We start from the raw sequence: 17,796 nt of genomic DNA, 5'->3' as shown, positions 1-17,796 counted from the left end.
CATTAAAAGATCGGCGCTCCCAGCTACCGAGGTCAGAGGCTTGAGTCTAAGGCATAGAGCATATCATGTTGAAGATGAGCGGGTGGCAGCAGCAAAGCCAAAATCAGAGCCGGAACCTGAGGAGAGAGGCGAGTACTGATCCCTTATCTACCCTTTACCTTCCGAAATTCGGGAACACCAGTTGTCCCCTCCGAGTCAGGCATTTGTTTTTAGGATGTGGCCCCACCCCCTCCTCGATGAAATTAGTGACAGTCCGAGGGAGGGATAGGGAGAATCCTTTATTCGGAGTGGTGCTTGCAGACCTCTCTTCCTTCGGACGATAGCGTCACCCTACCCCTGCCCGGAGCGTGGGCCCTGCTCTGTGCTCTTGGTCGAAGGGGTCTGGATGCCCTCGGGAGATTTATTTTATGTTGCTGACCCCCCGCCTCTTTAGGCCTGTACGGTGGGAGGCGAGGCAGCAGGACACTCCCCCACGCTAAGACGCCTGGGTGACCATGGCTCACGCCTCTGCCACCGCCTTACGGTCAGCGGCACTACCCCTACCCCACCCCCAATCCTTCTCAGCCCCAGCGTCTCAGGGCCAGAGTGGCCACGTCGGTAGCCGGCGCTCCTGGATCCTCCACAGGATAGCCATTCCGCGCCCTAACAGAAAATTGAACCTTAAGGAAACTGACTCAAGACTTTTGGGAGGAGGGGTACCGATGGACAACAGGGATTGGAGATAGGTTTTCACATTCCCCCAGAAGTCTCTGGGCCTCCCGCACAAGAGAGCATCCTGGACCTCTTAAGTGTGGGAAGCCATTTGGGACCTCTCCAGTATACTATCTTTCCCCTGAGATTGGTCCCCGCCTCTTTCCCTCTGTCCTGTCTCCATACTAATCTCTGTGTAACCATTGCATCAGGCCAGCCCCCTGTTTGGCTCTGCAGCCCTCTGGCCTGGGGCTCCACTGCTGATGAAAGCTGCAGCCCACACACTGGAAGGCAAGGAGGGTTCCCCAGGGAGGACAGCCCTGAAGAGAAACACTCTGGGTGATATTGCACCTCCAGTCCCCAGGGACAGGCAGCTACTGCTCTGCCTCTGGGCTTCCTCCTCCCTTCCCTGTGAGAGACTGGAAAGAATTTATCCATTCATTCCTAACAAATATTTAACACATACCTGCTACATGCCATGCATTTTGGGGCCCAGATATATACGTGAACAAGAAAAAAAAAAAATCTCTGCTCTCACAGAGCTGATATTTCAGTGGGAAAAGGCATCCCACAAACATATGTTAAGTGCCATGGAGAAAACTAAAGCATGGAAAAGTAGAGAATGCTCGGGTGGGGGGGGGGGGTTAGCTTTACATTGGGTGGTTAGGGATTCTCTCACTGAAGTGACTTCTAAATGTAAGATCTAAAAAGAGGCAAGGCAGTAAGCCAGGCAAATATGTGGATGGAAGAGCTTTCCAGGAGAACAGCAAGAACAGAGGTCCTAAGGTGGGAGCATGCAGTCTCTTTGTGGGACAGGAAGCCAGTTTGGCTGGACTAGAGTGAGCAAGAGGGAGAGTGGCCAATGAGAAATCCAGGGCAGGGAAGGAACAGATGGTATGGGGCCTTTTTAGCCATTTTAAAGACCTTCACCTTTCATATTCATGAAATTGGAAGTCATTGGAGGGTTTTGAGCAGGATGACAGCACCTGGTTTAAGTTTTAAAGGGCTCACTCTGGGTGCCTATAGTGAACAGACTTGGGGAGGGGTAGCAAGGACAGAAACTGGGAGACCTGCAGTAATCCAACAGAGATGACAGTAACTTGGTCTGGATTGGAAACAATGGAATTGGTGAGAAAGATTTAGATTCCGGGATTTTGAAGAATGAGTTAAAAATTTTTGCTGGTGGTTTGAATTGTGGGGTGTGAGAGAGGAATCAAGGACGATTCTGAGGTTTTTGGTTTAAGCAAGTAGAGATGCCATTTACTGAGATGGGGAAGACCATGGAAGGGAAAGGTGAGCAGGGATTTGTCTTTGGACATATAAAAGTCTGAGATGCCTTTTAGACATCCAAAAGGAGATTCAGGTAAGCAGTTAAATAGCACAGTTGGAGATCTCATTAGAGGTCCACACTGGAAATGTGCATTTGGAGGATGTCAGTGTGGGAATGGAATTAGGAGAATACCACTTGATTTGTTCCTTACCCTGGCAGGTTTGAATTTAGAGAAAGTAGAGTTGGCCGTGACTTATCTATTATGTAATCAGGACTACTAATGTCAGCAACTAAAAATAAAGGCTGTCTTCTGTCCTTGGAAATGGCTGCAGGGACCATTGACTGTACCCTGTAAGACAGGAAATGAGGAAACACCAATAGGAGGCTGGAGATAAAAGAAGCTACCTGTCTCCCTTCCAAAAAATGACTAACATCTGTCTTTGATCCCTACAGTGTTCCAGAAGGAAGTGTATCTTCATACATCACCATACCTGAGAGCAGGTAAACTTAACCACCCTTTCCCAAAACCAGTTCCTAAGAGGTGCTGCTTAGGGTCACTGTACTGGGAGTCCTAACAAGTTATGAAAGCACCTAAAGAAGACAGGAGAGGAGGGTTTGAATCTGAGCAAACTTTTGCTGACAGGCTAAATCCATCCTCCTGGCCTTCCCCTAACTAGGTGACCAAATCACTATTCTTAGAGCATGTCCTAATTGAAAGCTGGCTGAGTGAGCAGTCAGTCCCAACAAAGATAATTGGTTTGTCTTACCAAACCTCAGTCCCCATCAAGGTTAGACTCACCCAAAGGACTCCCCACACAGGAGGAGAAAGGAACACAGATGGTCTGATAATTGCCCCTGGAAACTACCAACAAGTTCCCCCAGGGAGGCGGAGGACTTTTACTAGGATCGCCTAAGAATGTATATTCCAGACCCTTGCTTCTTCATATGCTGGGCAAAAGCAAGGAAGGAACGTTAGTATAGACCAATTGGAAAACTTTTTAAAGGGCCAAACAGTAAATATTTTGAATGTCGAGGTCTCCACTGTCGTAACATGAAAGCAGCCGTAAGCAATATGTAAATAAATGGATGTAGTTATGTTCCAATAAATCTTTATCTGCAAACAGGTAGCAGGCCAGTTTGCCATCCTGGGGTATAGACTGTTTAACTGCTTTGTGGAGCTTATTCCACTCCTACCCCTGACCTCCACATCCTGAGTATGTACTTTTCCAGAGCCTGATCAAACTGCAGAGATGGCAGCCGAGTCATTGCCTTTTTCCTTCGGGACACTGTCCAGCTGGGAGCTGGAAGCCTGGTATGAGGACCTGCAGGAGGTGCTGTCCTCAGATGAAAATGGGGCTACCTATGTTTCACCCCATGGAAACGAGGTGAGAATGCTAGGCCTGAAGCTGGAGGGTGGTGGGAGGGTCTTGCCCTTCCCTTCTTAACTAATATCTATTCTACCTTTCCTCATTCCCTTGAAGGAAGAATCAAAAACTTTTACCACTCTTGACCCTGCGTCTCTGGCTTGGCTAACTGAGGAGCCAGGACCCGCAGAGGTCACGAACACCTCCCAGAGCCCTCGCTCTCCTGATTCCATTCAGAGCTCCCTGGCTCAGGAGGAAGAAGAGGAAGACCAAGAAAGACCCAGGAAGCGGAAACAGAGTGGCCAGTCCCTAGCTGGAGCTGGAAAGCAACGCACGAAGGAGAAAGAACAAGAGAATGAGAGAAAAGTGGCACAGCTAGCTGAAGAGAATGAACGGCTCAAGCAGGAAATCGAGCGCCTGACCAGGGAAGTGGAGGCGACTCGCCGAGCTCTGATTGACCGAATGGTTAACCTGCACAAAGCGTGAACGGTTGGAACCATCACTTCCCCCCTCAGGCTATTACCTACCTTTCGTGGAAGTGGCTGCTGACCATCTTCTCATCAGTGCCAAATGATGTGACCCTCGACCCCATCTATTCAGTAGGGGGAAAGCTTGGGGTAGACAACAGGAAAGGGTCTCAGCATGTATATAGAGATTGTACATTTATTTATTACTGTCCATATCCATTAAAGTGACTTCCTATGAGCCACGCTCTCACTTTCACTTTTTCTTCTTGCCTTTAGGGGTTTCGAGGGGTTTCCCCTCAGCTAGAGCCAACTGTTTCTTCAGATCCAAGAGTTTAGCCACCTCTGCGGCAACCTGGTTCTTGTCTGCTTTTTGTGCTTTTAGTTCTCGCACAATGTTGCCCTAAAAGGAGAGCAGGTGGGGAAAGAACAACAGTGAGACCAGAAGGAACCTATTTAGGATTCAGCTTGTCCAGTCTCCCACAGGGTTTAGGCTGCGTACCTGTTTGGTCACTTCATCTGTCAGCACTTGTATCTGCTGTGGTCCAGCTGTTGCCATAGCCTCTACAACTGCTGGCTTGGGGGGTGCTTTTGCCTAGAGAACAACAACAAAGTTATCGCCTGCTCAATAAATACCCCTCGACCTCCAGCTTTACAGAACATCTCGGAGGAATGGGATTACCTTTAACTCCAAGGACTCTTCCAGCTAAGACAGGAAAGAAAAACTATAAGTAAGGAAGCAGCAGGGTCAAAAGGTGGAAAGAGTAATGAGTGAGGACTACTCGGGGACAAGGAGAGGACACCGTGGCTCTTGCTGGGTGACAGCACAGTCTTTAGCTTTCTCACCTGGCCCCCGCCAAAGCGCTGCCTCAAACTTTCAATCTGGTCATTTTCCAATTTTTGGAATAAGGGACTGACCTGTGAAGAGAGGTACATAATCATTCACTGATTACGTATAAACGCTACCAGATTACAGAGAGGGCCTCTCTAATCCGTCACTGATACTCAGGAGCTCTAAATGTTACAGAAGAAACAAATGAGCATATACCTGCTGATTTCAATAAAGAATCCAGAAAAAGCACTGCCATTCACTAGGAAAGCCCAAAATATTAATAAAGTCCAAGACTATTTAAACTCTTTAAGGATGCCAGATTGACACAAGGGTGTACGGGTGAACTTACTTTATCCCTCCTGCTAGCATTATGGAGACCAGGTGACCATGGTGTTTCTTCAAACATCTACTCTACATGGACTGTGTATCAATTAGTTTTACATGCCAGGTACTAGGTTCTGGCATGAAGAACAATGATGATATGTGGGCTACAGATAACATGGAGCTCATGAGCTGATACTTTATATCAGAAACAAGCCTGAGTGCGGAGTGGGGAGGAGTGGGGAGGGGGTTCAGAGAACAGCTGTAAGAGGCCTATGTCCAAAGTTCTCTGACCCCTCCCCAAAGGCTGCATAGCAAAGGTAGGGGTTTTAAGAGGCTGGCTTCTCCAGCCCTGAGGGACCTACCGTGCCAATCTGGTGTCCTGCTGGTAAGGTACATAGGAAGTTTGTGAGGAGGATGCTGCAAGCTGGAGCTGGAAGCTGCAGCTGGGCCTGGATGGTGGCACTAACCGTGGGCATGTAAGGCTGGAGCATGACGGACAGCAAGGCAGCTATATTCACCGCCACGCCTGTCACTGTCCCCGCCCGCTGCCTGGGGGAGAGATATTAGTCAGAATTTCCAGAAGGACCCAGCCTACCCCCCACGTTATTCCACAAACTTACCTGTCAGCCTCGCTGCCTTTAATCCGCTTCCAAGGCTCATTCACCTGAATGTATTGGTTGCCATGGCGAGAGATGGTGAGGATACTGCGTAAGGCCTCCCGGATCCTGGGAAGGGAGGAGGCAAACTGAAGTGGAAAGTCCCAGAGGGGCCAGTATGGGGCTCTCAACATGCCAGCAGATTACTGAGATGAGGCAGAGGTGCAGGTTACTTACCGAACCTTCTCTAGCAGCTGGTGATAGTGCTGGAGCTCCAGAGTGACATGGGCCAGCAGGCGCCGATCATCAGGAGTAAGCACCATCTCGGGGACACAGCCCCCAAAAAACTTAGACACAAACATTCCAGCTCTTCATGGGAGTAAGGAAGGAGAAGGAAGAGAAAAGGAATTACTGCCCAATGTCCTTATAGAAATTTGACCTGATTTTCATAATTCTCCATTCTCTCAGAATTGACACCTCCTGGCAGCCCTCAAGGCAAAGCTTAAAAATTCATTCCTTGGGGCATCCGGGTGGCTCAGTCGGTTAGGCGTCCATCTCTTGATTTCGGCTCGGACCATGATCTCACAGTTTGGAGACTAAGCCCCGCTTGGGGCTCTGAGCTCACTGTGGAACCTGCTTAAGATTCTCTCTCTCCTTCTGCCCCTCGCCCCCCTCAAAAAAAAAAAAAAATTTCTTGTTCTCTCTCTCCCCTAAGTATAAGAACCTGATAAAGTCAAGCAACCTCATTTTATTTTTAAGAAATCAATACTCAGAATAACCAAGTTGAAATCTGTTACTTGCTATCCCATACTCTAGTAGAGACTATCTGTGAAGTGCAGTTAACAACCAAATCTGAAAGGATGGGTAGCCACAGAGTATACTTCTTTAGATTGCGGAATAGCTGAGACAGAGACCAATCATGGAATGTGAGCCTAAAGTAACAAAAACCCCAAAAAGTATGGCAAACATCTCCTACCCCTACCCTAAGATAACCCCCTTCTTTAGCCAAATTTTTCCAATGGTCTGTAAGTACGCTTTTTTGCTGGGAGAAAACACATTTCCAATGTCTCCTACCAAGTGCAGCAGAGCTAGCCAGCGCCCCACCCCACCCCCAGCTCATCTGCTGACTCTGACCCCCCCCCCCCCACTGAGTCCCACCTGTTGATGAAGTTGCCCAGGTTGTTAAGCAGTTCAGAATTATTCTTGAGCAACATGTCTGTCCATGAGAAGGCACTGTCCTGGCCCTCAGGCCGAATGTATAGCAGATAGAAGCGCCAGATGTCAGCAGGGATCCCTGTGTCCTGGGCCATGTCACCAAACACTCCTACACCCCGGCTCTTGGAGAATTTCCCATCCTCGTAATTCAGGTACTCTGGACAGAGGAGAATGAGAACCATCTGTTCAAATCGCACCTTTCCCTCTCTGACCCACTAACTCTTCTCTCCTCTCCCTCAACCTCAATTGTGAATGACTAGTAACACTTCTCCTTGAGTAGCTGGCCTGCACAGAACTTGGAGATCTCTTCCTCTCCATTCTACTTTTTCCCCTTCGCTTCTACCCATTACAAAATTTTAGCTTCAGACTTCTGCTTTCTTCTGGGTTGAGTTCTCATGTTCTAATTATTCCTATTTCTTTTTTTTTTTTTTTTTTTTTTTTTTTTCAACGTTTATTTATTTTTGGGACAGAGAGAGACAGAGCATGAACGGGGGAGGGGCAGAGAGAGAGGGAGACACAGAATCGGAAACAGGCTCCAGGCTCTGAGCCATCAGCCCAGAGCCCGACGCGGGGCTCGAACTCACGGACCGTGAGATCGTGACCTGGGCTGAAGCCGGACGCTTAACCGACTGCGCCACCCAGGCACCCCTAATTATTCCTATTTCATCTCAACTCCTAACTCAAGATCTAGAACCTCTCCAAGATCTTCTTCCAAATACTGCCTCAGCCCTCATTCCCTAGCAACATCCCCATCTTCAGTTTTCCAGGGTACCTGTAGCAATGAGGTGGTTGACCAAGGTATAGTTGTCCTCAGCTCCTAAGGCCGAACAAGGAAAGACTAAGCCGTGGAAGGGAACATTGTCTTTGGCCATGAACTGATAAAGGTTCACCTACAAAATACAGTTGGGAGACAAAGCTCCTGAGACCGTCTTCAGAGGCCCAAGAAAGACCAGGTACCCAATTCTAACCACCTCAACACACATATGCACACACCCTCCCCATAGACAGGCTGCTCACTTGTTCTGGGTTCTTCCACCATCTCTCCCACTGGTCTGTATAATTGGCTGTGATGGACACATAGCCAATAGTGGCATCAAACCAGACATAGAATACCTGAAGGGCCAGGAGGAGAGAGATACAATAGGATGAACGAACACTGGAAAACTTCACTAACCCAGTCTCTGACTGAAGCAAGACATAATCAACAGTCTATTCTGCTAGTCCAGGGTCTCAACCCCAAGGCAGAATAATATGACATATGAACAAAGCATAGGGTTTTTTACCTTGTCCTCAAAACCTTCTAAGGGTACAGGGGTTCCCCATTTGAGGTCTCGGGTTATGCAGCGGGGCTTGAGGCCATCTCGAAGCCAAGAACGAATGATGAACCGGGCATTGGGTGTCCAGTCACTGCCAGGCAATGTCTTCCCCAACCATTCTTCCAGTCGTTTTTCCAGCTGAGATGGCAGAGAAAGTCAGAGGGCTGATTTAGGACAGTCTCATACATGGTTCGCATGAAGATAAACAGGTACGACCTCCCTGGAGTAGTCTGGCAATATACAATTAAAAGACTCGTGACTGTGACACAGCAATTCCACTGCTAGGAATTATTTCAATAGAAATACTCACACATAAGCGTATGGATACGTATATAAAGAAGTACACTGTTCATCATAGCAAAAAAATTGAAACTAACTCCCACGGTTCAGTAGAGTTATGGAAATATGATATATCAATACAATGAAATACTTGCAAGGCCATTAAAGAGGGAGTTAGATCCACATGTACTGACGTATAAAGACCTCTGAGATATATTAAATGAAGCAAACTGCAAAACAACAATATACAATCCTATCATAATAAAAATAAGTAACAACACACAGAAGCTCAGACAAAATTTTGAAGGAAAATATGTATCAGTGCTTTATTCTCAGATGGAATTATGGAGAACACATCTGGTTTTGTACCGTATTTTCTACCTGAAATTTTAGAAATAAGCTTATTTTGTAACTTTTGTAAGCAGAAAAACAGATAAATCTGTTGGAAGGGATGGTTTATGTGATTTTCCCACATAAATACCATAGCTTCTGAAGCCTGACGACACAGTCTATTGGTGAGGCTACGGGGAAATAGGCACACACTTTGCTGGCAGGAAGGCAGAATGGAACGATTTTGTGTATACTCCCACAGACTGCTTATAAGCTGCAGGGGGGGAAATGTTAATTGTACAATGGAGACACTGAATAACACCTTGACCAGACAAAATCAACATCACCAATGAGGGGGAGATGGCTATCAGGTGCCTCCGGAAAGGACACGATATCATTTACATAGTATTAGAACTGAGGACGCAGAACCTGAATTTATTTCATTATGGCAAAATAGCCAAATCCAAAATGAGGAATAGTCTACTTGGGGTAGGGAAGTGATCAGAGACTGCAGTCTTAAAAACTGTTAATGTCATAAAAGACAAAGGCTGAGGAACTGTTTCAGATAAAAGGAAACCAAAGAGAGAGAAAAACTAAATGGAATACATGATCCTGAACTAGATTCCATACTAAAGAAAAAATTATGCTGTAAAGGATATTATTGGGAAAACTGACAAAACTGAAATATGGATGGGAGATCCATAGCTTGAGGGAAAGGCCCACTTACCTTAGGCAGGTCCAGGAACAGGTGCTGAGAGGATTTCACCACAGGGCACGACCGGCAGACTTTACACTGAGGCTTCTGTGAAGGGAAATTGAAGGGAAGGCGTGACGCAAGGTGGGATAATCAGGATCCGGACCACAGGCCAGGGGGAGCTGTGCAGGCAAGGCGTGGGGCACAAAGGGATGAGCTCCCCAGTCTGCCATCTCACTTAGCTCCATGCTTACTTGGCCTTCTGAGAAATTGAAGACTCAAGTCTACACAGCATAACATTGGTTACTGAGAGTTTCACGACTCTGTCCTATCACTCCAAAGAACAGGAAAAAACAGGGGCGACTGACTGGCTTGGTCAGCAGAGCACACAACTCTTGATCTCAAGGTTGTGAATTCAAGCCCCACGGTGGGTGTAGAGATTACTTAAAAATAAAATCTAGGGGTGCCTGGGTGGCTCAGTCGGTTGAGCGTCCGACTTTGGCTCAGGTCGTGATCTCACGGTTCGTGAGTTTGAGACCCGTGTCGGGCTCTGTGCTGACAGCTCAGGGCCTGGAGCCTGCTTCAGAGTCTGTGTCTGCCCCTCCCCTGCTCACACTCTGTCTCTCTCTCAAAAATAAATAAAGATTAAAAAGAAATTAAAAATCAACCAATCAATAAAATCTTTAATAAATAAATAAATAAGGAAAAAGCATTCTCTGAGCACAGGCTAGGTAGAGAGCACTGCACTGTATGCAGCTGTGCGAGGGAAAGAAGGGACACAGATACACAGTTCCTCTCCCTGAGGAAGTTACAATCAAGTTAGGGAGTGCGGACCTTTCCAAAGCAAAATGTCAAGAAATACTTACTTTCATGGCACAAACTAACCATGCAAACACTGGTGAGTGATGATTAGAGGACGAAACAGTCAGGTGGGGCTAATCAATGAAAGCTTCCTAGTGAGGTTAGAACTGAGCTTTTGACTCTTTTCTTGTCTGAGTACACTCCACGCCCAACGTGGGGCCTGAACTCGTGACCCTGAGACTTTGCATGCTCTACCAACTGAGCCAGCTAGGCGTCCTGATCTGGGCTTCTAAAGGTGAGCCATTAGAACTCTCTCAGGATCTCTGTCCTGAGCTCTACACGCCTATCTGCAGCCACCTACCTACCCCTTCTACATGGGTGTCTAACAGGCACCGCAGACTGAACAAACCCAACAGTCTCACTGCCCTCCACCGGAACTCCTGCCCTTCAACCAAGCCTGCCCACGTTTGTAGATGGCACTACTGTCTACCCAAGCTGCTCAAGCCAAAAACTTCCAAGTCATCGTTTCCTTGACTTCCCCTCACCCAGAATTCATCTATCCAGTACAGTCTACCTCCAAAACCTATCTCGAATCCTTTTTTTCTCCCCATTTCTGCTGTTACTAACCTAAACCAACCTACCAGCATCCCATTTCTGAGTTACCATTCTGGCCTCCAAACCGGCCTCCCCACTTTCTCTCTTGCTTCCCTCCCATCCATTTTCCACGGAGCAGCCTACCATTCAGCTCCCACATGGCTTACCAGGCCCTGGTAATCTGGTCACCGCTGACCTCTCTGACCCCCCCTTAATCCCCCTTCCCTGTCACTGTGCTACAGCTACACTGGCCTTCTCCATTCTGCCTTTTCAGCTGCTTGCTGCCTTGTGCCTTTGCATTTCCTGCTCGTTCTGCCTGGAACACTCTCAACCCCTCATCGCCCAGCTTGCTCCTTCTCATTCTTCAGTTAAACTCTCAGTTCAGGAGGGTTACCTCCTCTGAGAGGTCTTCCCCGATCACCTGGCTAAAATCTTTACCCAGAGGCCACTGTCACATCCTCCTGGCAGTTTATCGTGGACATACATTCTTGTCCTTAGGGCTGGTCTCCTCCCTGCACTACACAAAGATCTGTCTTACTCAGTGCTACATCCCCAGCAGTTCCCAGCGACCACCCTATATCACAAGAGCTCAGAACACAGGGGTTGTATAAATAAATGAATAAACTAACACATGAGTAAACGTGGAGAAAAGAACACATGTTTACAGAAGAGAGAAAGAACTAAACACATGCAGATCAGGTGATCTGAAGCAGGAACAAAGGTAGGGAAGCATACACTCATCCTGTCTCTTCCCTAGCACAATGCTCAGCATGTAGTAAATGCTCAGTAAATGTCCAATGAACCAAACAATGAGTTGGGGCAAAAAGAGGCACCGACGAAAGGTCCTGAATGCAAAAATAAAAATCCTGAATGGGACAAGCCTGGGAGTCCCTGAATAACACAGACTGTCTCCCCTTCTGGGCTTCCATGAGACCCTCCTCTCACCTTGAGCTCAATGGCATTGATGAGCTTGCCACACTTGTCACACTGGTCACCTCGGGCCTCTTCGTAGCCACAGAAGGGACACACACCTTCCACAAAGCGGTCAGCCAGGAAGCGGGCGCAGTGCTCACACCGCAGCTGCTCCACAGTATCTTGGAACACAAAACCTCGGGTCAACAACCGCTGGAAGATGTCCTGAGTGATTCTGGCAAAGTGAATCAGGGACAGGGGAGGGCCGGATCAGAGGAAGTCAGAGGAAGTGGTGCACCCCTCCCTCCTGTCACTGCATCCAGGCCCCAAATCAGTCCCAGTGCCGAAGAAATCAGGCAGAAGGCCCCTCAAGGCCAAGGCCATCTAGTCAATTTCAGGGAGTTTTACGGGATGAGCCCAGACCCCTCATAGATCCCTTACTCCCCACACAGTCCCTTCCCTCAACACTTCAGAACTTATGTTTGTCAAATATAAACTTAACAGTTTTGTGCTCTTTGCTAACAAAAATCTCTAAGAGGATAGGACTATACTCTTTTTCAATATGTCCTGAAGTGAAAATTAATCAGTCCAACTGCTAAACTGCTGAACACTATTAAGCTATCGACCCGTCTACTATACAGTTTTTGTAAGGATGCGTGTCAGGTAGAGGAAGAATGAGTATATTTGCTATAAACCAACGTAGGAGTGGAAGGGAAGGTCCTAAAACTCAACAGCAGCCAGGGAAGAGCAGAGAGGCGGCAAAGGGAAGGCAGAAACTTCCTTTAAGCCTAAGTTCTATCTCTTCCCATCCTTGGCTGCTTCTTCAGCCCCTGGTCAGGCCTCTTCAACCACTGAATCCCCACGCTTGGGATACATTTCAGGGCAATATTCAGATCCTAAGTTTGAGAGGGATGTCTAAACAGCACTTCCGGTTCCTTCAGTCTCCAGGATATTTTCATTGCCCCCAGCCCCAGTATCCACCTTCTATTTCTGCCTGATTAGAGGAAACCTACTTGGTCTGCTGTGGAGTGGTGGTACGACCAAAAATATCAAATGAGATATTAAACCAGCGATAGATGTTGGCATGGATGGCGTGGTACTTGTCACAGATCTCCTGGGGGGTCAGGCCCTCCTCCATAGCCTTGGTCTCTGTCGCTGTACCATACTCATCTGTCCCACACAGATAGAGGGTGTTCCACTGGCGGAGGCGTGAGTACCTGGAAGGGGATATGGGGATTACAGGGGCCCCGTCCCAGACCCTCCCATGTCCCCAGGATCCTCTCTACTCTTGAGGCATTCTATTCGCTTGGGCCCACTGCTCCCTTAGGAGGTCCCTTCCCCTGCAGCTGGCTCCACCTGGCAAAGACATCAGCACTGAGCACGCAACCAATGATGTTTCCAAGGTGGGGGACATTGTTGACGTAAGGGAGGGCACTGGTGATGAGCACATTCCTTTCCCCAGCCACAGGCAACCTAGTAGGGAAGGAGGAAAAGAACAGTTCATGGGGGAGAAGCAAGGGTCAAGAGGGACCAACAGGGCACAGAACACCCACACGGATCTGTTCTATTGTCACAGACTCAGGTACATCTGAAGTCTTCCCCACACGAACCCACAGCATCATGAATTCCCCCAAAAGCCACAAGACCCCCTACAGTTGCAAGTGTAGGGCTCTGCCACAGTGAGCAAGCCCAGGTACTGCTCTTAAGGAGCTGCATTCCACACTGACCTCTGTCCGCCTTTACTATCATAACTGCTTCTTTTCCAGCCGCTCATTCTCAGGCTCCAACTTCCGGGGTATCGACAAAACTTTCTCTGACTCTGTCAACCACTACACCCCCCAGACTTCGACGCTACCCAAGCATCCCTTCTCAGCACTGTCCTGTCCTCTCCTACCCAGGTGTCATGGAAGCATTACCGCCAGTCACTGTCTGAAATGCTCACAGCCTGCCACCCCATCTTCATGTCTTCCCAAGTTCTCCCATACCCCCTACTCTCCCGTCCCTAACTCATGTCAGTTATTTCCTTGCGGCCCTACTCAAATCAGCAGGCATCAGCTACTGCCTTCATAGCCACCCTCCCCCTACACTATTTCAGGTGCATGCTTAGTCGCGGCACGTAATCTGCTGTCTGAAGTCATTCAATCCACTCCTCTCTATGCTTCATCACCTGATAGCTCAGCTGCACACATTCGGTACCCACCCCCCCGGCACTGACCCCTCACCAGGGCTCCTTTCACCTTTCCAACCATTCTCAACCTATACTCCCTGGCTCCCACTTTTACCATGTCCTTCAACTTTGGGCATCCTGAGAACTCAGGATTCCCACGGTTTCTTTCCTAATTTTTTTTTTTTTTTAAGTAGGCTCCACGCCCAACATGGGGCTTGAACTCACGACCCCGAGATCAAGAGTTGAACACTCTACTGAGCACTGAACGCTCTGACTGAGCCAGCCAGGCGCCCCTTGGATTCCCATGGTTTCCACTATTAACAAAGACTCAAATGATTCCTCTGGTTAACCTCACCCTTTCTTCCCAACTGATACACACATCCAGTTAGATGTTGCAACTACTTCCCAGAAAGTTTTATAGCTCATTTCCTTAAAAACAACAACAACAACAAAAAAAAAACCCTGATTTCTCTTGCAGTCATTGACTTTGCTCCCTGTAACTGCATACCATAATTTTCTCTGAAATCCCACTTAGAAATCAACTCCTTCGGGGAAGCCTTCCTTCAAGACAACCACCTTCTGCCCAGTCATCCTTGTATCCCAAGCCCCTAAGCACTATAAACACACTGTGTGCTGCTCCTCATTGTGTCAGTGTGACTTCTCTCTCATTATGAGTGTGCTTACTACTGTAGCAAACATAAAGGTGAGTACTCTACCCTCAGGGGGTTGCATTCTATTATGTAACTGGTGACTGGTTACATTCTCTTATGTAACTGGTAACTGGATCAGTGCAGCGAGAGGTACAAAGTGCCAAAGGAAAAGATGAACATTAAAGAGGCCAGCAAAGGGGACCTGGCAAACAGATATTGGCTCTATTGGTAATCTCCCTTTAAGAAACCAAGCCCCACTCGGGGTGCCTAGGTGGCTCTGCCCATTAAGCATCCGACTTCAGCTCAGGTCACGATCTTGTGGTCCGTGAGTTCAAGCTCCGCATCGGGCTCTGTGCTGACAGCTCGGGAGCCCGGAGCCTGCTTCAGATTCTGTGTCTCCCTCTCTCTCTACCCCTCTCCCACTCATGCTCTGTCTCTCCCTCTCTCTCCAAAATAAACAAAACAAAACAAAACAAAAAGTAAGAAAGAAACCAAGCCCCACTCATCTGTGCCTACTCACACAGGATTCTGCTGTGGCCGAAGTGGGGGTAAGCTTCCCAGGCCCTTCTCCCAAGCAGTTACAGCCATGGCAATCTCCTCCTCAGACAGAGTAGCCAGTTCCTCCTCCTGTAAAGAGTGGATACAATCCCTCACCAGGTGAGGGGGCCCAAAGACTAAAGAAACTCCTTCATTGCTCTCCAACAAAGGAAAGAGTTAATAATGGCCATGCTCAAAGTCACTCTCCAAGCCACCTCCACCCCCAAGTACTGAAGCTCTGTGGGGACCCCACTGCTCTGTTCCAAACCTCAGGCTCATTGCTGACAGCCCTCCCCTCAAAGGAGCTAGGGAGGGGCTGCTTTTGGAGGTAGGGCCGGAGGGCCAGGACACCCTGCTGCTTCAGCACAGTCTCTGCAGCTCTCTGACATGGCTCCTGAGAACTCAGTGTCTGGAACCAGCTGTGCAGGGCACCCAACTCTTCTGTGGAGAAGGGAGAAAAAAGGGAATCAATCAGCAAGACCCGGAATGGAGAGGCAAGAGTGGACCTCTTCCCTCTCTTCAGGAAGTTTCTCCAGTTATCTTCCCCAGTTCCCTCAGCCATCTTTCTGCTATGGCTGCCCTGTCAAGCTATGCCTCAAAGCGGATCCTCAATATTTTATTGCCCATTCTGTACTCCCTACACCAACCTCCTGGGTTGGGGCTGGGCATGAAGTGATATGCACAGTTCTCACCAGGGAGGTAGGCTGGATCTTGAAGTAATGGGTATAGCGCTCCCCACAAAACAATGTCAGCTAGAGATTCCGTCTCCTTTGTCGAGAAAAGAAAAAGAAAGGTCCACAGGTAAGATACTCAGTTTCTTCCCAATGTATACAATAACGTCTAACATTCCCTAAGCACTTTGTGACTACGCATCGAGCACTCTGTTAAGCACTTTAAGTTACCTCACTTAATCCTCACAATAATCCAATGAGGTGGCTACTAACATTACCCCATTTCAAAGATGAGGAAAAACTGAGGATTAGAGAGTCTGGTGATTTTTCAAGGTTACACTGCTAACAAGGGGCAGTGCTGGGTTTTGCACTCTGGATATAGCCTTCCTTCTTAATTCTTTTATCATACAGCTTTCCCTGATCCCTGTCTCAAAGCCCAACTCACCCCAGCCAGGAAAGGACAGCTCCGACGACTCAAGCTGTGGTCAATGTGTGTCAGGGCTCTCCGGACTGGGCCAAGAACATCTTCCCCCTTCTTGCCTTGGACCACTAAATAGTACAGGGCAGCAGACAAGGCTGGCTAAAATGTGGGAGACGCAGGTCAGGATGGCTATGCAGAGCAAGGGCCTGCCTGCCACCCCCCATATCTCAGTCCCACCTGCAGTTCCGTAGCTTCCCACTCCAGCCACTGGTTGGTGAGGTCATCTTGCTCCCAGCCAGATAACAAAAAGAAGTATCTGCTCAGAGAGAGCGACAGAAGGTAGAACTAGAAAGGCCCATCTGTCCAGCCCATTTCTCACCCCATAGTGAAACAGTGGTGGCAAATAAAGTCACACAGGGGACAGTAAGCCCTGACTTTATTCAGCCACCTTCCTGCCTTAAGGACCGATACTGACCGGCAGATTGCACTAGTGGAGAAGAGGTAGTTGCCACTATCCAGTTGTAAAACAGGGACCTTAGGCCGGGTCAGGAACGGGACCACACACTCTGATGCAGAAGAGAAAAATGAGTGAAAAAAACAAGGAAAAGAAAAAAAAAAAAAAAACAACTCCGTCAACTTAGATGGACAACTTCGCATTGTTCAGGGAAAAGGGGGGAAAAGACACTGGAAAGTTTTCTGGATAGGACCACTGAAAGGGGGTGGGTCCTGAATGAGCTGGACAGACTAGCAGGTGTTCAGCTGGGACCGCCAGCTGGAGGCAACAGATGGGCATTGCAGAGGGGTGGTGGTATTGGGACAGTGCTGCAGCCAAACACTGGAACAACGGACAGTAACTGAGAATGATCTAAGAGAAGAGCGGGAGAACAAAATTAAGAGAACTGGGAAAACTGACAAGAGAACCGTTATTAAGAGTCGCCCAAACAGATGGCTGGGAAGAGGTAAAACGAAGGAGTCCATGTGTTTGTCTGCGTATTTTAGGAGAGGAGAGCAAGGTCTCCTAAAAATGACAAAGGGGGGCCTGGGGTGTTGTGATGAATAACTAGAGAGGATATGGGGGATGGGAGATGCCTGATAGGTGCGGGAGAAAGTTGGAATGGGGTAGAGGTTCACTTGAGTGACGCTGGGTACTGGGAGATGAAGGGGGGAGAGTAGAGGTGAGGAAAGGGGTATACTGAAAGTAATCGAGGGAAGCGACTAATGAAAGACGTGATTGGGACAAGAGGAGTGGGCTGACCGAGAATAATGGGGGAGGAGGTTGACGGGAGTGCGTGGTGAGGGATGGAGGTTTGGGGAAGACAACTGCTGGATGGGTGTTGGGTGTGTTTCGGTTCCGCCCCCCTCATCCACCGCCCACCAGCACCAGCCAGTCCGACTACCTTCGGGGCCTACGGTGCTGATAAGCAGCTCCTCTCTGCCCTGGGCCCTGCCCGCGGCGGCCAGCACGGGTAAGCTCCCCGGGGCGCCCTCGCTCACGAACAGTCTCATTTCGCCGTGAATCCCACGCTGATGCAACCGGAACCGGCCCCCGGCCTGCGGGTTGAGCGTCCACCGCGACGCACGCCGGGAAATGAAGTTCTGAATCGAGGCATTCCCTGCACGCCGCTCACAGAAAGTAAACTACTTCTCCCATCATGCCACACCAGGAAAC

The 17,796-nt window shown here is 48.6% G+C and overlaps 2 protein-coding genes across 3 annotated transcripts; one reads left to right on the top strand and one right to left on the bottom strand.

Annotated features, from left to right (window-relative positions):
- Window positions 1-25: 25 nt before the first annotated feature.
- Window positions 26-4,029, top strand: DDIT3 (DNA damage inducible transcript 3). The gene is made up of 4 exons (XM_043564586.1): window positions 26-128; window positions 2,414-2,461; window positions 3,191-3,345; window positions 3,442-4,029. The coding sequence occupies exons 3-4, from the start codon at window positions 3,211-3,213 to the stop codon at window positions 3,808-3,810; spliced, it is 504 nt and encodes a 167-aa protein (XP_043420521.1). The 5' UTR covers window positions 26-128; window positions 2,414-2,461; window positions 3,191-3,210; the 3' UTR covers window positions 3,811-4,029.
- MARS1 (methionyl-tRNA synthetase 1) lies at window positions 3,970-17,771 on the bottom strand. Of its 2 annotated transcripts, XM_043564576.1 has the most exons (22): window positions 17,525-17,712; window positions 16,603-16,693; window positions 16,365-16,443; window positions 16,152-16,286; window positions 15,728-15,803; window positions 15,304-15,476; window positions 15,019-15,125; window positions 13,038-13,154; window positions 12,695-12,898; window positions 11,715-11,916; window positions 9,408-9,482; window positions 8,039-8,209; window positions 7,773-7,868; window positions 7,528-7,645; window positions 6,699-6,912; window positions 5,778-5,909; window positions 5,565-5,669; window positions 5,307-5,493; window positions 4,635-4,706; window positions 4,471-4,494; window positions 4,291-4,383; window positions 3,970-4,191 (listed from the first exon to the last, which is right to left on the bottom strand). In XM_043564576.1, exons 1-22 carry the CDS (start codon window positions 17,631-17,633, stop codon window positions 4,045-4,047), a joined length of 2,727 nt encoding a protein of 908 aa, XP_043420511.1. In that variant the 5' UTR covers window positions 17,634-17,712; the 3' UTR covers window positions 3,970-4,044. The 2 variants fall into 2 exon arrangements, with proteins under 2 accessions (XP_043420511.1, XP_043420512.1); XM_043564577.1 differs by lacking the exon at window positions 4,471-4,494 and having other exon boundaries at window positions 17,525-17,771.
- Window positions 17,772-17,796: the final 25 nt, after the last annotated feature.

This window comes from Prionailurus bengalensis, chromosome B4, assembly GCF_016509475.1.
Source record: "Prionailurus bengalensis isolate Pbe53 chromosome B4, Fcat_Pben_1.1_paternal_pri, whole genome shotgun sequence".
NCBI lineage: Eukaryota > Metazoa > Chordata > Mammalia > Carnivora > Felidae > Prionailurus > Prionailurus bengalensis.
This window is presented reverse-complemented; position numbering and strand designations above follow the sequence as displayed.

Excerpts from the sequence above, each read along its gene's own strand:
- DDIT3 (XM_043564586.1), top strand. The coding sequence starts at position 3,211 with ATGGCAGCCGAGTCATTGCCTTTTTCCTTCGGGACACTGTCCAGCTGG. Across the intron at positions 3,346-3,441 it reads TTTCACCCCATGGAAACGAG|GAAGAATCAAAAACTTTTAC; the intron begins GTGAGAATGCTA and ends ATTCCCTTGAAG.
- MARS1 (XM_043564576.1), bottom strand. The coding sequence starts at position 17,633 with ATGAGACTGTTCGTGAGCGAGGGCGCCCCGGGGAGCTTACCCGTGCTG. Across the intron at positions 15,804-16,151 it reads GCTGTCCTTTCCTGGCTGGG|GAGACGGAATCTCTAGCTGA; the intron begins GTGAGTTGGGCT and ends TTCTCGACAAAG. Across the intron at positions 4,495-4,634 it reads AGCGCTTTGGCGGGGGCCAG|CTGGAAGAGTCCTTGGAGTT; the intron begins GTGAGAAAGCTA and ends TTCCTGTCTTAG.